At 41.0% G+C, this 13,786-nt stretch overlaps 1 protein-coding gene across 13 annotated transcripts in view; it reads right to left on the bottom strand.

Moving 5' to 3' along the window:
• The window catches only part of FTO (FTO alpha-ketoglutarate dependent dioxygenase), a 422,958-nt gene that overhangs the window by 243,482 nt on the left and 165,690 nt on the right, over positions 1-13,786 (bottom strand). For all 13 annotated transcript variants that reach the window (XM_086350693.1, XM_086350688.1, XM_086350689.1 and 10 more), the window contains 2 exons: positions 10,950-11,029; positions 1,660-1,803 (listed from right to left, as the gene is read on the bottom strand). In XM_086350693.1, the coding sequence (XP_086206819.1) occupies positions 1,660-1,803; positions 10,950-11,029 (224 nt within the window). The remainder of the gene's footprint in view (positions 1-1,659; positions 1,804-10,949; positions 11,030-13,786) is intronic.

Here is a 13,786-nt window from a genome sequence, read left to right as displayed (position 1 = left end):
TGAGAACATTTTTGTATTCCAAATTCTCCACCAATCGTTCTAACTACACCAAAGAAAAAGTCTTTGATTGATGATAATCTTCAATAATTCTCTACCACTTGGTAACCTTTTTTTTTTTTTCCTTAAAGGTATATTTACCCACCATAAAGGGATTCTCAGGTAGCTCAGTGGGTAAAGAATCCACCTGCAACGCAGGAGACACAAGAGATGTGGGTTCAATCCCTAAGTTGGGAGGATTCCCTGAAGGAGGGCACGGAAATCCACTCTAGGGTTCTTGCCTGGGAAATCCCATGGACAGAGGAGCCTGGTGGGCTACGGTCCATAGAGTTGCAAAGAGTCAGATACGCTGAAGCGACAGAGCACACACACACGCACCCACTACAAAATCCACCCATTTTCAGTGTAGAATTCAATGACTTTTAGAAAGTGTATGAAGTTCTGCACTAACCTCACTTCTTAACATGAAAAATGAAGACTGTAGGCCCAGAACCTTCTTTAGCCAAAAGCATCTGCTAGAATAGCATAACATTGCTGTTTTCACAGGCTAGAGTTTTCTGGTTACTTTTTCTTTTGGCTGCTGATATTGGCTTTCCACTTAAAAGTGGTAATATAAAGCTTCCTTTTTAAAGATTTTTATTTACATAAAAAATGAGCTGATTCTTTAAAAAGTATTGAAAAGATAACAACAGATGCAGTCCAAAGATATAGCAAAAATTGACAGGGTATTCATGAAAATAACAGTTTGTGAAACACTGACTTAGGGGACCCAGACCTGCTGGTCTCACAGACTTCAGAATTTTGTAAACAAAAGGCATGGCTCCTACGGTTCACCTGCTCTGAGGATTCTCCTTCAGTTTCCATCAGTCCTTGTTGGAAGTTTAGCCTTCATGGGCCTCTTGCATTTCTACATGCCTTGCCTTTTGTTTCAGACTCTCACTGCAAGGATGTGTGTATGGTTAATATCCTTGGAAAATATAATTTCTCTGCCCAGAATAAAGGGCAGGTTTGATAACAGACTTAGAGGAAAAAGATGTGCCTTGATTTGGAGCAAAGGACAGGCATGCCTACTGCCCATCACGAACAGGTTACTCCAGCCCGGGCTCCTCGCCTACTGTGCTGTGCTTAGTCGCTCATTTGTGTCCAACTCTTTTCAACTCCATGGACTGTAGCCTGCCAGGCACCTCTGTCCATGGGGATTCTCTAGGCAAGAATACTGGAGTGGGTTGCCATGCCCTCCTCCAGGGGATTTTCCCAACCCGGGGATTGAACCCAATCCAGGTCTCCCAGATTGCAGGCAGATTCTTTACTATCTGAGGCACCAGAAAGCCCTTATCCCTTCTCCAGGGAATCTTCCTGAGTCAGGAATTGAACAGGGGTCTCCTGCATTGCAGGCAGATTCTTTACCAGCTAAGCTACCAGGGAAGTCCCCTCTCCTATTAATAGAATGTGAACCCTCCATGCACATGCTATCTGGCATATGCTATCTGGCTCACTGTGCACTGTGCAGACAAAGGCTGGCAGCACTGGCATGAAAATGTCAATGCTCTGGCTACTGCCTTGTAAGCAATGAACCATCCTTGGGCTCTTATACTTAGAGCAAACAGTTACTTTGTTAGCTACAAGTAGGACAGAATCACCACAGTTCTCGGAAGCCCTTACCTCGTTGTGGATTTCTTCTCCTTGTTTCAAAACCACTGACTCCAAGGATTTCAAAGAGATTTCACCGTTGTCTGCCTCCTCGCGGACATTCTGCAGGGCCACCTGGCAGCGCTGTAAGATGTACTCCAAGGTCCCTGTTGAGCACTGCAGAGACAACCAGCCACCGACACAGTAAGTGAACCCCAAGTTGACCAAGCCTCCCTTCCTAGGATGTCTGTCCCCTTTCTGGGCACTTACCTGCTGCCCTCACAACTCAGCCTATGCTTCTTAACCCAAGACTGACTACAGCAGCCTTCTCCTTGGGCTCTGCGCTCCCACCCTGGCCTCCCCTGGGCCACTCATGTTGCTGTTTTCTTATTACATAGGCTTCATATCTCCAGAGAGTAGGCTTCTGGAGGCTAACCCCCTGTTTCCCCACAGCACCTAGAACTGACTCTTTTTGTTTGTTTTTGGCCCTGTAGTGAGGCATGTGGGATCTTAGTCCCCTGACCAGGGACTGAAGCTGTGCCCCCTGCAGTGGAAGCATGAAGTCTTAACCACTGGACCTCCAGGAAAGTCCCTGAGTCTTAATTATATTTATATACATATATATATATATACACATACATATATATATATGTATGTATATATAAAACAAAAACTTAATAAGCTCCTATTGGAAAGTGTTAGTCACTCAGTCGTGGACTGCAGCCTACCAGGTTCCTCTGTCCATGGGATTTCCCAGGCAAAAATACTGGAGTGGGTTGCCAATCCCTTCTCCAGGGGACCTTCCTGACCCAGGGATCGAACCTGGGTCTACTGCAGGCAGATTCTTTACCATCTGAGCCACCAGGGGATAGGCCCTAAGTACATATTGGAGGAATAACTAATTAACCAAGAAGTCAAGGATGCTGACTTTATCTCAAGTGCCCTGCACCTAACAATGAGGGAAATAAAAAGGTAAACAGACAGTGGAACTGGTTCAAAAACAACCAAAATACAACAGCAACGGGGGAAAAATGAAGCTATAAACACAGAGCAAAGGATTCGTTTTCCTTTTCGGCAAGACAGTGTACACTAGGCAGCTGCAAGTCAATGGCAGAAGAGAATCCTCAAATCGTGGAGAATCTGTGACTCGTGCCCTCAAGGCATGTTCAAAGGCCTCACCTAGTACCTGGGCATGAGCAAAGGAACAGGTAACGGGCCCATCCCTCTTTGATCTGTGGGAGCAAACAGAGGTCAAAGGGACGAACTCCTTTGAATGAGCATATGTCAGAAAAAAAAGAGGATGCAGGCGGAGTGTGCATCCGTTTGTTTTGATAATGACACGATTTCCTAGGATGATAAAAAGCAAGCTATAAATATCCTTTAGACCCAATGAGGGAAATGTCTCCCCAAAGTATTTTTATTTTATTATTTACAATTTAAACGAATCCCTTCGGAATAACCTTGAAAGCTAATCCCCTGGTACAAAAATTCTTTGCATGGTTACTGCCACTTTACACAATGTGACCTGGGCACGCCTGGGGGGAAAAAAAACAACAAAGTTTCTGTGCCAAAACCAGAAGCTTGACTAATAAGTATTTTAATATGACGATCCCAAAGTGCTGGGAATAGAAGGGCAGCAACTCTAATGTGCTACAAAGAAAAAACAAAAACTAGAATTAAATTACCACTTGCCTTTGTCCCGTGGGCAACTCTACAACATTTTTTTTTTCATGACATTCTGTCTATAAACATATTCTGCCTGTACCTTTACTTTCCCAAGTATGGTGTAACCTCCATGAAAGGCAATTAATTAAAATGCCATCTTCTATAACAATTAAAAACAACACAGAACTTCCCATCAATAAGGGACCAGTTAAATGAACTCTGGTGAAGCCATACCTGCTGTCACCAAAAAAAAAAAAAAAAAAAAAAGAGGGGGTAGGAATGTATATACATTTTCTGGGTGATTAGAAGTCATCTGATATAAAGAGGCGGAGAAGGCAATGGCAACCCACTCCAGTACTCTTGCCTGGAAAATCCCATGGATGGAGGAGCCTGGTGGGCTGCAGTCCATGAGGTTGCTAAGAGTCGGACACGGCTGAGCGAATTCACTTTCACTTTTCACTTTCATGCATTGGAGAAGGAAATGGCAACCCACTCCAGTGTTCTTGCCTGGAGAATCCCAGGGACGGGGGAGCCTGGTGGGCTGCCAACTATTGGGTCGCACAGGGTCGGACACGACTGAAGTGACTTAGCAGCAGCAGCAGCAGATATAAAGAGGAAGATGAACTCTAATCACCCAGAAGATGTATATATATTCCTAAGGAACCTATAATCAGGACTAGTTTTTTTAGGTAACAGTTTAATTGAGATATATTAATAGCTCACATGTCATAAAATTTACCCACTTAAAGCACATAATTCAATGTTTTTCAGTTATTTTTAGAGCATTTTAATCACTCCAAAAAAGAATCCCTGTCCATTTCAGCAGTCATGCCGTCTCATTTCTACCAGCCTTCCTAGCCCTAGGCAAGCACTAATCTACTTTCTGGGTCTATAGATTTGACTACTCTGTATATTTCGTATAAAGGAAACCATACAATCTGCGGTCCTTTGTGACTGGCTTCTTTCACTCAGTCTCATTTTCAAGGTTCTCCTGTGTTGAACATGTGTCTGTATCCCGTTCCTATTCACCGTCAAATATCATCATCAAATCATTCAGCCGTAGAGATATGTCACCTGTTTATCCAATCATCAGAGGATGAACCTTTGGGCTCTCCACTCTTTGGCTATTATGAATTAAGCTACTATGAACATTCACATACAAGTTTTCATTTCTCTTTCATTTCTCTCTTCCATACACCTAGGCATGGGAATTGCTGGACAATATGGTAATTCTGTATTAACCTTCCGAAGAAGTGGTAGACTGTTTTCCAAAATGGCTGCACCATTTCACATTCCATCCAGCAATGTATGAAGGCTTCAATTTCTGCATATCCTCAGCAACACTTGTTACTGTGATTCTGATTACAGCTATTTTCTCATGTGTTTATGGGCCATCTGTATATCTCCTTTGGAGATATGTCTATTTAGATCCTTTACCTTTTTAAAAGACTGGATTCATGTCAAAGTATGGCAAAGGCACCACAACATTATAAAGCAATTATCCTCCAATTAAAATTAATTAAAATTTTTTTTTAATTTTAAAAAAGGTTGGATTATTTATCTTTTCAATCACTGACTTGTAAGAAGTTCTTTACATATTCTAAAAATGTGCACCTTGTGAGATACATGACATATATATATATATTTATAATATATTTACAAATATTTTCTCCCATTCTGTGGCTTGTGTTTTTTACTTTCTTGATGGTAACCTTTGAAGCATCACAGTTTTAACTTTGATAAAGTTCAAATCATCTATTTTTTCTTTGATAGCTTATGCTTTTGGTATCATAGCTTTCAAAAACATTTCCTACTCTAAGAATCGCATACAGATAAGTAATTATTTACCAAGGTTAACTAAAATAAAGCAAAACAATAAGTGCAGAATAGTGTGCAGGCTACTAGTTATGTAAGAAATTTTTAAAATTATCATTAAATACATATGTGTTTGCTTACATATTTATTAAATATCACTGAAAGGATAAAAAACATCTGATAATATTGGTTGCCTCTGGGGAAGAGGAGCTGGTTGGGGTGAGGAGAGACACATATCAACTGTACACACTTAGATACTTTTTGAGTTTTGAACCATTTGAGTAACTACCTATTCAAAATATAATTATACATAAAATTTAAATTTAGAAAAAAACAGATATTCTGTGTTGAATCCCAAGAATATTCTACACAACCAGAAAAAAAAAACCTAAAATCAAATAAAGATTGAGAGTCATCTGCTGCTGCTGCTGCTGCTGCTGCTAAGTCGCTTCAGTCGTGTCCGACTCTATGCAACCCCATAGACGGCAGCCCACCAGGCTCCCCTGTCCCTGGGATTCTCCAGGCAAGAACACTGGAGTGGGTTGCCATTTCCTTCTCCGACGCATGAAAGTGGAAAGTGAAAGTGAAGTCACTCAGTCGTGTCTGACTCTTAGTGACCCCATGGACTGCAGCCCACCAGGCTCCTCCGTCCATGGGATTTTCCAGGCAAGAGTACTGGAGTGGGGGTGCCATTGCCTTCTCCGTGCGAGTCATCAGATATAATCTAATCACATTTTTGCAACCAAAAACTGAATCAATTTCTTCTGAGTAACTAAAATGAATTTCAGAACATCATTTCCTTAAAACAATCTGCTTCCTACATATTGTGAATAGGCAGAAAATAGCAAATCATTTTGTTTGGCACAGAAAAGACATCAAATTTTATACTTCATGAGGGAAAGGTCATGTGTAGAACAAGCAAGGCCATAAAGCTGCATGGATTTTCTCCATATATTTAAGGAAACAGCAATGGTAACTATAGTGATGGGGAAAAAATCTTTTCCCTCTTCTGTTACTGAAAACAATAAGATGAAATTAAAAGTTTTAAATAAGATAAAAACATAATCCTGCCACCTTACCCTATTTTATTTTTAGTGAGTGTGATTCTTCATCCACACACAGCTATAATCAATATATACTTAGCAATGTATATGCTGTTTTTCACTGTTTGTACAGAAGTATTCCAAACTACCGTTTGCAATGCTGCTCAATGAGGTGATGATATTAACAATTTAATTAGTGAGTCACATAATATAAAAGCGTTAAGGTTTTATCCAACTTTTCACTACTATTAATCATGCCAGGCAAATAGTTTTTTATATATACTTCTTTTGAATTTTTTCCTAGGTTTGAGGTCAAAGATATTATTCAATAGCTTTACCATACCATAAAAATATTCATGGTGCTTTAGACATATCCCAATACAGCTTTCCAAAAAGTATGCCAATTAGAAAAACTAACAGAAGTGCATTAATGTACAGTTTCACTGTAACTTCACCAGCATTGAATATTATCATTTTTGACTTTTGGTAGAAGTAAAAAGTTAACCTTAAAATGATCATTTTTTAAAAATACTGCATTTAACTTTAAGATAATTTTTGAAGCCTGTATATACAGGATCACGCAAAACAGAGTGAATGAACTTTTTCTTAAAAAAGGCCAGACAGTAGATATTTTAGGCTTGCAGGTCATAAGGTCTGTGTTCAACTACTCAGCTCTGCCATTGTAGCTCCAAAGCAGCCATAAACAATACATAAGCATGGCTAGGTTCCAATAAAACTTTATTTACAAAAATAGCTGGCTGGCCCACAGACCATAGCGTGTATTGACTATGATCTACAATATAGAAAGCAAGATAGTCACATCTTTCACATTGTATGTATCTAATCAGTAAAATATCATGTTGCTGCTGCTGCTAAGTCGTTTCAGTCGTGTCCAACTCTGTGCGACCCCACAAAGGCAGCCCACCAGGCTCCCCCATCCCTGGGATTCTCCAGGCAAGAACACTGGAGTGGGTTGCCATTTCCTTCTCCAATGCATGAAAGTGAAAAGTGAAAGTGAAGTCGCTCAGTGGTATCCGACTCTATCGACCCCCTGGACTGCAGCCTACCAGGCTCCTCCATCCACGGAATTTAAAATATCATAAGCTTCAACTAAAGTAGAGATAAAAGATGTAGGTTTGGGATTATGTTTTTCTCCTAAGGCATCACTGTATATCTCCATTTCTTTTTTTTCTTTTAATAAATAAATTAATGCTCAAAAATTTCCCTAAAAACTAGAAGACACAAATAAACATCTATAACTAAACAGAGAAAGCTAAACCTCAGGATATTTTTACAGCACTGCCACTTTAGTAAAGTTGGTCATCTAGGAAAAAAAGGAATTAAGACCAGAGGTGTCCTTTAAAAACGCAGTCTGAAGGGCTCCTTTTGGGAACTTCTGACTATGTATTTATTGTAGGAGGTGGAGAAGGAAAGATGTCCTGATCTCTTACAAGTTTTAATCCCAAATTTCCATTTGTCTGCTGGACCTCTCCACTTGGCAGCTCTAACTCAAACTGTTTGAAAGTGAACTATATTCTTTCCCTAGTGTCTTAGAACTACCTGCTTACAGTAATGTCATTTCCAAATCACCCAGGCTTGCAACCTGGCTTGCAACCTGGCTTGCTCTCAGAGTCACCCGAGAGCCTGGCACATGACAAGCATACAGTAAAGAGGTAGTTGGTCAGTGTGTTCATTCATTCGCTTGTTCATCCATTCATTCATCGCCCACTCATTCACTCTTCCATTCCGTCCTCCACTGCATTCAGTTGCCAAGTCTGTCACTACATTTCCTACATTAGTCAAGGGAATTTCTTCTTTTCTCCTGTTGCCACTACTTTAGTTCAGACTAACAGGTTTAATTGATGTCTTTATCATTTTCATCTTCCAAAAGATATCTCCAATATGTCAATACTGCAATAAATAAATCATTGATAACCCCCATCTACCAACCAATTTTGGAGTAGGAAATGGCAACCCACTCCAGTATTCTTGCCTGGAGAAGCCCCTGGACAGAGGAGCCTGGCAGGCTACAGTCCATCGGGTCTCAAGAGTCGGACACGACTGAGCGACTTTCAGTTCACCAACCAATTTAAGTTTGTGAAAGTGAAAGTGTTAGTTGCTCAGTCAAGTCCGACTCTTTGTGACCCCATTGACTGTGGCCTGCCAGGCTTCTCTGTCCGTGGAATTCTCCAGGCAATAATACTGGAGTGGGTTGCCATTCCCTTTTCCAGGGGATCTTCCTGACTCAGGAATTGAACCTGGGTCTCCTGCATTGCAGGCAGATTCATTACTGTCTGAGCCACCAGGAAATCCCCTAATTTAAGTTTCAGTTCAGTTCAGTTCAGTCATTCAGTCGTGTCTCACTCTTTGCGAGCCCATGAGTTGCAGCACGCCAGGCCTCCCTGTCCATCACCAACTCCAAACACACCTAATATCCAAGATTTTTCACAATCTGGTCCCATTCAGGAATCAGCCTTTATCTGCTAATACTCCTTTTCTGGCAATCCTTGGATTCAAAGTTGAGCCATTCAATATTCCCCTTGTATCCCCATCCCAAACCAATCACAGTATTTGCACCTGAGTCCTCATCCCATTAGCTGACCTCAACTGTCCTAAAATTCCCTAATCCCTACACATTCAAGTCTTACACATCTACCTGTCAGGTCACTCATGAAGTCTTACTCTATTCTCTATTCTGTACTTACCTCCTCTTAGACGGGAAACATCTTAAAGATACCACACGTCAACTACCACTATCCACAAGTGTCTAAAAGAATACCTTGAACACTGGAAAGTTCAACAGAAGTTTGCAGAATGGATGATAGAACTAAAATCACTTCCCTTCTTCTGAGTAGTAGCTTTCAGTCAATAGCAACTGTTTCAATTAAGATTTGTTGATGACATAAATTCTCTTGCTTTACCGTGTTCATTCCAGTGTATCAACGGAGACAGTATCACCTTCCACACAGAGTTTTGGTTGTTCCCGTCTCCCACTAGCTTTTCATCAGGATAATTGAAAAAGGCAGTAATAGTAATAGTAGTAATAATAGCAGTAGCAACAGTAGTAGTAGAGGTAGTAGCAATTTAATATATATGTATAGCGGCTAACATTCTTTGCAGGCATACTCTATCAGCCACTGTTCTAAAACACTTACACGTATTAACTCATTTAATCCTCATAAGAACACTCTGAATTAGATATGATTGTTATCCTTATCAAATACACTTTCCCAAACTTCTTATTCATCATTATACACTAGCCCTCTCAGCACAGCACTAATCACCTTGTCCACTCCTCCAGATTGAATTAGGAAAGATGCAGATATGTGTAAGTAGCCACACACTCAAAAGAATTCTTGGGAAAGTTCTGACTAGAAACAGATGTCTATACCATCTTGTATTATACAAAAATGAAATCTCTTTTGCACAACACAAAGCACATGTAAGATGCTGGATAACTGCTTGCTCACTTCTTTTTGCCTTCCTTCACTCCTCCCTTTCACCTTCCTTCCTCTTCCCTCCTTCCTTTTGCCCCTTGCCTCCTCCCTCCCTTCCTTCCTTTCTTCCTTTCTTCTTTTCTAATAGAACTTACTTTAGGTCTCTAAGATAAATTATTTGTGTTTTTATCTATTTAATATTTGCCTCTCAAACTGAAAAGCTAGTTCAGCAAAACTAGTGGGCATACCCGTCAAGCTAATGGCTCTCTCTCTCTCTCTCAAGCCTTTAGTGCTGCTAGACACAGAACAGGCCCTCGAATATTTAGATGAATGATTGAATGCAAGAAACAAGAAAGGGAGATAAGGAGAAAGCGGGAAGGAGGGAACGCTTGATGGGCTTGCTGGCATCTTGACTTAGACACATGCCATCTCAGCCACCGAGCAGCTTGACCAGTTTACCAGGAAAGCTGCTTAATTACCAGTAAACATGACATTGCCTTATAGACTCTATAGTATCAGGACTAGAAAGGTTGTGTGTTTGTGTTTCCCTAACACTTTATTTTATCCCTTCTGCCCAACTTTCTCACACTGGTCCCCCTGCAGTATGGTGAAAAGTCAAGCTATAAAAGCAAAGCACAGATAACAAGTTTGGATAAGAGGTCAACTTGTAATCCTTTTCATGATCATTCTCCCTGCTCTCTACAACTCTTCCTAAGCAAGCACACACAACACCCCAGGATGACTACTAAGGGCTTCCCTCATCTCTTAACTTTCTATTCTGAACTAGTCTAATCAGCTGACTATCAGCCACTGCAAGTGGTGGCAGAATTCAGCAATCAAGCCTGGGTTAGGAACCTGACTGGGGAGTTCAGAAATTCCCTGGCACCACTCTAACTGTCTCTTTAATTTACATTCACATGCCCAGAAGCCTGACCCAAAGTTAATGGGAATGTAAATTCTCAACCCTCTGAGCCCAGTTACAACTAACACATGCACAAGCACACAGATCTACCCAGTTTCGTTCCAGTCACCACCTTGACCTTGACCTTGACCTTGACAGGTACCAACACTTTAGAAAATCTCCAACCAGCAACACCTGCCAAGGTCCCCTCTTGCAGGCACCTTTTCCAAGAAACACAACTCGAAGGAAGCAAAACAGACTTAGCCCAGGCTGTGAAGACACTTTTTACAACTGGATCCAACACAACTCGAAGCTCAAAAGCAAGTAAACAGAGGCTAAAATCTAGTTAGATGGAAGCAATTTTCCTATCAAATAGTCTTCCAAAGTTCTATGATAAATTGCTCATGCAACCACTTCTGTCACATCCAATTAAGTTTGAGTCACATTTTTATTTACACTTACCTCCGCCACTCGGTGGGTGGAACTAAACCGAGGTGGTAAACCAGCCAAAACACAGTGTTGGTGGGTGGCATTGAGATCATCTGCAGGAAAAATACCAAAAATTAAAGGAAAAAAAGCATCCAACACGCCACTTATCAGTCACTAAATAGTATTTAAATTACAAAGTAAACAGTAAATCCATCATTCAAGAAGAATGACAAGAACCAAAAATATAACAATTACTTTGTATAATCTAAACTATTTTTTGCAAGTAGGATGACTTTATATAGAGAGATAAATAGATATAGATAGATAGATATATCAGAGAAGGCGATGGCACCCCACTCCAGTACTCTTGCCTGGAAAATCCCATGGATGGAGGAGCCTGGTAGGCTGTAGTCCATGGGGTCGCTAAATGTAGGACACGACTGACCGAGTTCACTTTCACTTTTCACTTTCATGCATTGGAGAAGGAAATGGCAACCCACTCCAGCGTTCTTGCCTGGAGAATCCCAGGGACGGGGGGAGCCTGGTGGGCTGCCGTCTCTGGGGTCACACAGAGTCAGACACGACTGAAGTGACTTAGCAGCAGTAGCAGCAGATATACATATATGTGTGCATATATATATATAGTCATATGGTATAAAACCATTGTGGGGTAAAGCCATCAAAAACCATGACACTTTCAATAGAGAAAGGGGATGTGATTAATAATTACTTTAGGACAACAGGCGTAAACCAGCACTGTACTTAGCCAACAGGCTATATGGTCACCCTACTTACCTGTAGTCTTATGATACCCACTCAGCACTATTTATGGGTTGAACTTCTCTTTTTCATTATACATCTAATTCTACTCATGCTTTATGAATAAGCCAAAATTCTTTCGTATTCTTTGGAATTGAACATCTTTCATCTGAAAATCTGCCTCCTGCCCTCCCCAATCAAAGTATCAATTTTGCCCTAACAATTTTCCAGGCAGCAAACCAACCAACTCAGCACGTTGCAATGCTTTGGCTCTCAGAACAGAATTCAAGCCTACAGATTCATGACCCAAGAATGGAGTAGGTGGTGAATTCATCAGCTAAAGAATATGCCTGAAACCACATGCAATTGGAGAAAATTCAATGGCCAAGTTCTTGTATATTCTATGAAATGATGCCACATGTGAGGCAAAAATCTGTATCACCTCTGTTTAGAGCATTGCTTCTATTCCTCTGTTAGTAAGAAGAGAACCAGACTGTCCCTGGCAACACATGACTTCCTACATAAGCGACAAAGACTTCTTAGGAAGATACCAAGAAAGACAACGATTTAAATTAGGAGGCAAAGACCAACTACATGTCAGCAAAAACAACCTATAAAATTTCCTCTAAACATAAGAGAGGAAACACAAAATGCCAATTGCAGGACATTTGTTTATGGATCTTAGGGAGTAGTCATGACAAGGATGGGCTTCCCAGGTGGCAAAGAATTCATCAACCAACGCAGGAGACACAGGCAATACAGGTTCAATCCCTGGGTGGGGAAGATCCTCTGGAGAAGAAAATGGCAACCCACTCAGTATTCTTGCCTGGAAAACCCCATGGACACAGGAGCCTGGCGGGCTACAGTCCATGGGGTTGCAAAGAGTCAGACACAACTAAGTGATGAGCACTGAGAATGATGACAAGGTTGACCTTCTTGCCTTATACAACTATAAAACACAGGAAGACAGAGCATGACATAACCCCAAATACAAGAGAAATTAAATAGGTGAGTCCTACAATTGCCTGGCTTTCCAGCTGGAAACAGTTTCAGAGCCACAGAGTAGGGAGGGAGAAGTCAGAATTCTGAGTGTTCAGCTTTCCTTCCTGCTGAGTTGTGAAGACAAAGAGTAGGAAGACCAGGGAGCAGAGATCTGTAAGGCAGAATACTGCAATAGAAGAACTTGCGCAGGGAGAGATCAAGGAGACATCTGCAGAAGGGTTCCTTCCAGTCTTTGACTCCACACTAAACTGTGCATATGTGAATGAAAACTTGCTCCAGGCAGGAAAAGAAGCTCCAGAAAGCTGTAGGAAAAGAAGCTCCAGAAACCTCAGGCTCACATTAGGCCAAGAACACCGTGTTCTCAGCGGCCAGAATGGCTCCTACTATCTGAGACAATAATAGATAGAGTCTTTGTGTTCGTGTCCTCATCGCTCAGTCATGACCAACTCTTCACGACCCCATGGACTGTAGCCCGCCAGGCTCCTCTGTCCATGGGATTCTCCAGGCAAGAATACTAGAGCAGGCTGCCACTTCCTCCTCCAGGGGATCTTTCCGACCCAGGGAACTAACCGGTGTCTCTTGCATCTTCTGTATTAGCAGGTGGATTCTTCACCACTGCACTGCCTGGCAAGGCCCAGATAAGAGTCTTTACAAAAGCATAGTCTTAGTAGTAAGGTTAAACAAGTCCTATATGAAAGGCTGCCCAAGATCCACCTAAAAGCTTAAAAGCAAGCCTCAAAAGAATCCAACTTATTCCAAATAATTTAATTACTCACTAGAGCAAAGTCCAACACTACTTAAAAGAGTATAACAAAATCAGACACCAATAAATAAAACTGGCCATAACCAGCATTCACCCAAAAAGTAACACAGAGAAATAAAAGATATATGATACAATAGATAACTAATGAGAACCTACCATACAGCATGAGGAATTCTACTCAATGCTTTGTGGTGACCTAAATGGGAAAGGAATATATATATATAACTGATAAACTGATTCACTTTGCTGTACAGTAGAAACTAACATACTGTAAAGCAATTATCCTCCAATTTAAAAAATTAAAATTAAATTAAAAAAAAATTTTTTTAAGTGTGGCTTAAGGCCT

The sequence above is a fragment of the Bos grunniens genome, chromosome 18, assembly GCF_055505025.1.
Source record: "Bos grunniens cultivar Pamir isolate PY7600 chromosome 18, Bosgru_T2T1.0, whole genome shotgun sequence".
In the NCBI taxonomy this organism is placed as follows: domain Eukaryota; kingdom Metazoa; phylum Chordata; class Mammalia; order Artiodactyla; family Bovidae; genus Bos; species Bos grunniens.
The sequence above is the reverse complement of the archived record's forward strand: the minus strand, read 5'-3'. Positions and strand labels throughout refer to the sequence as shown.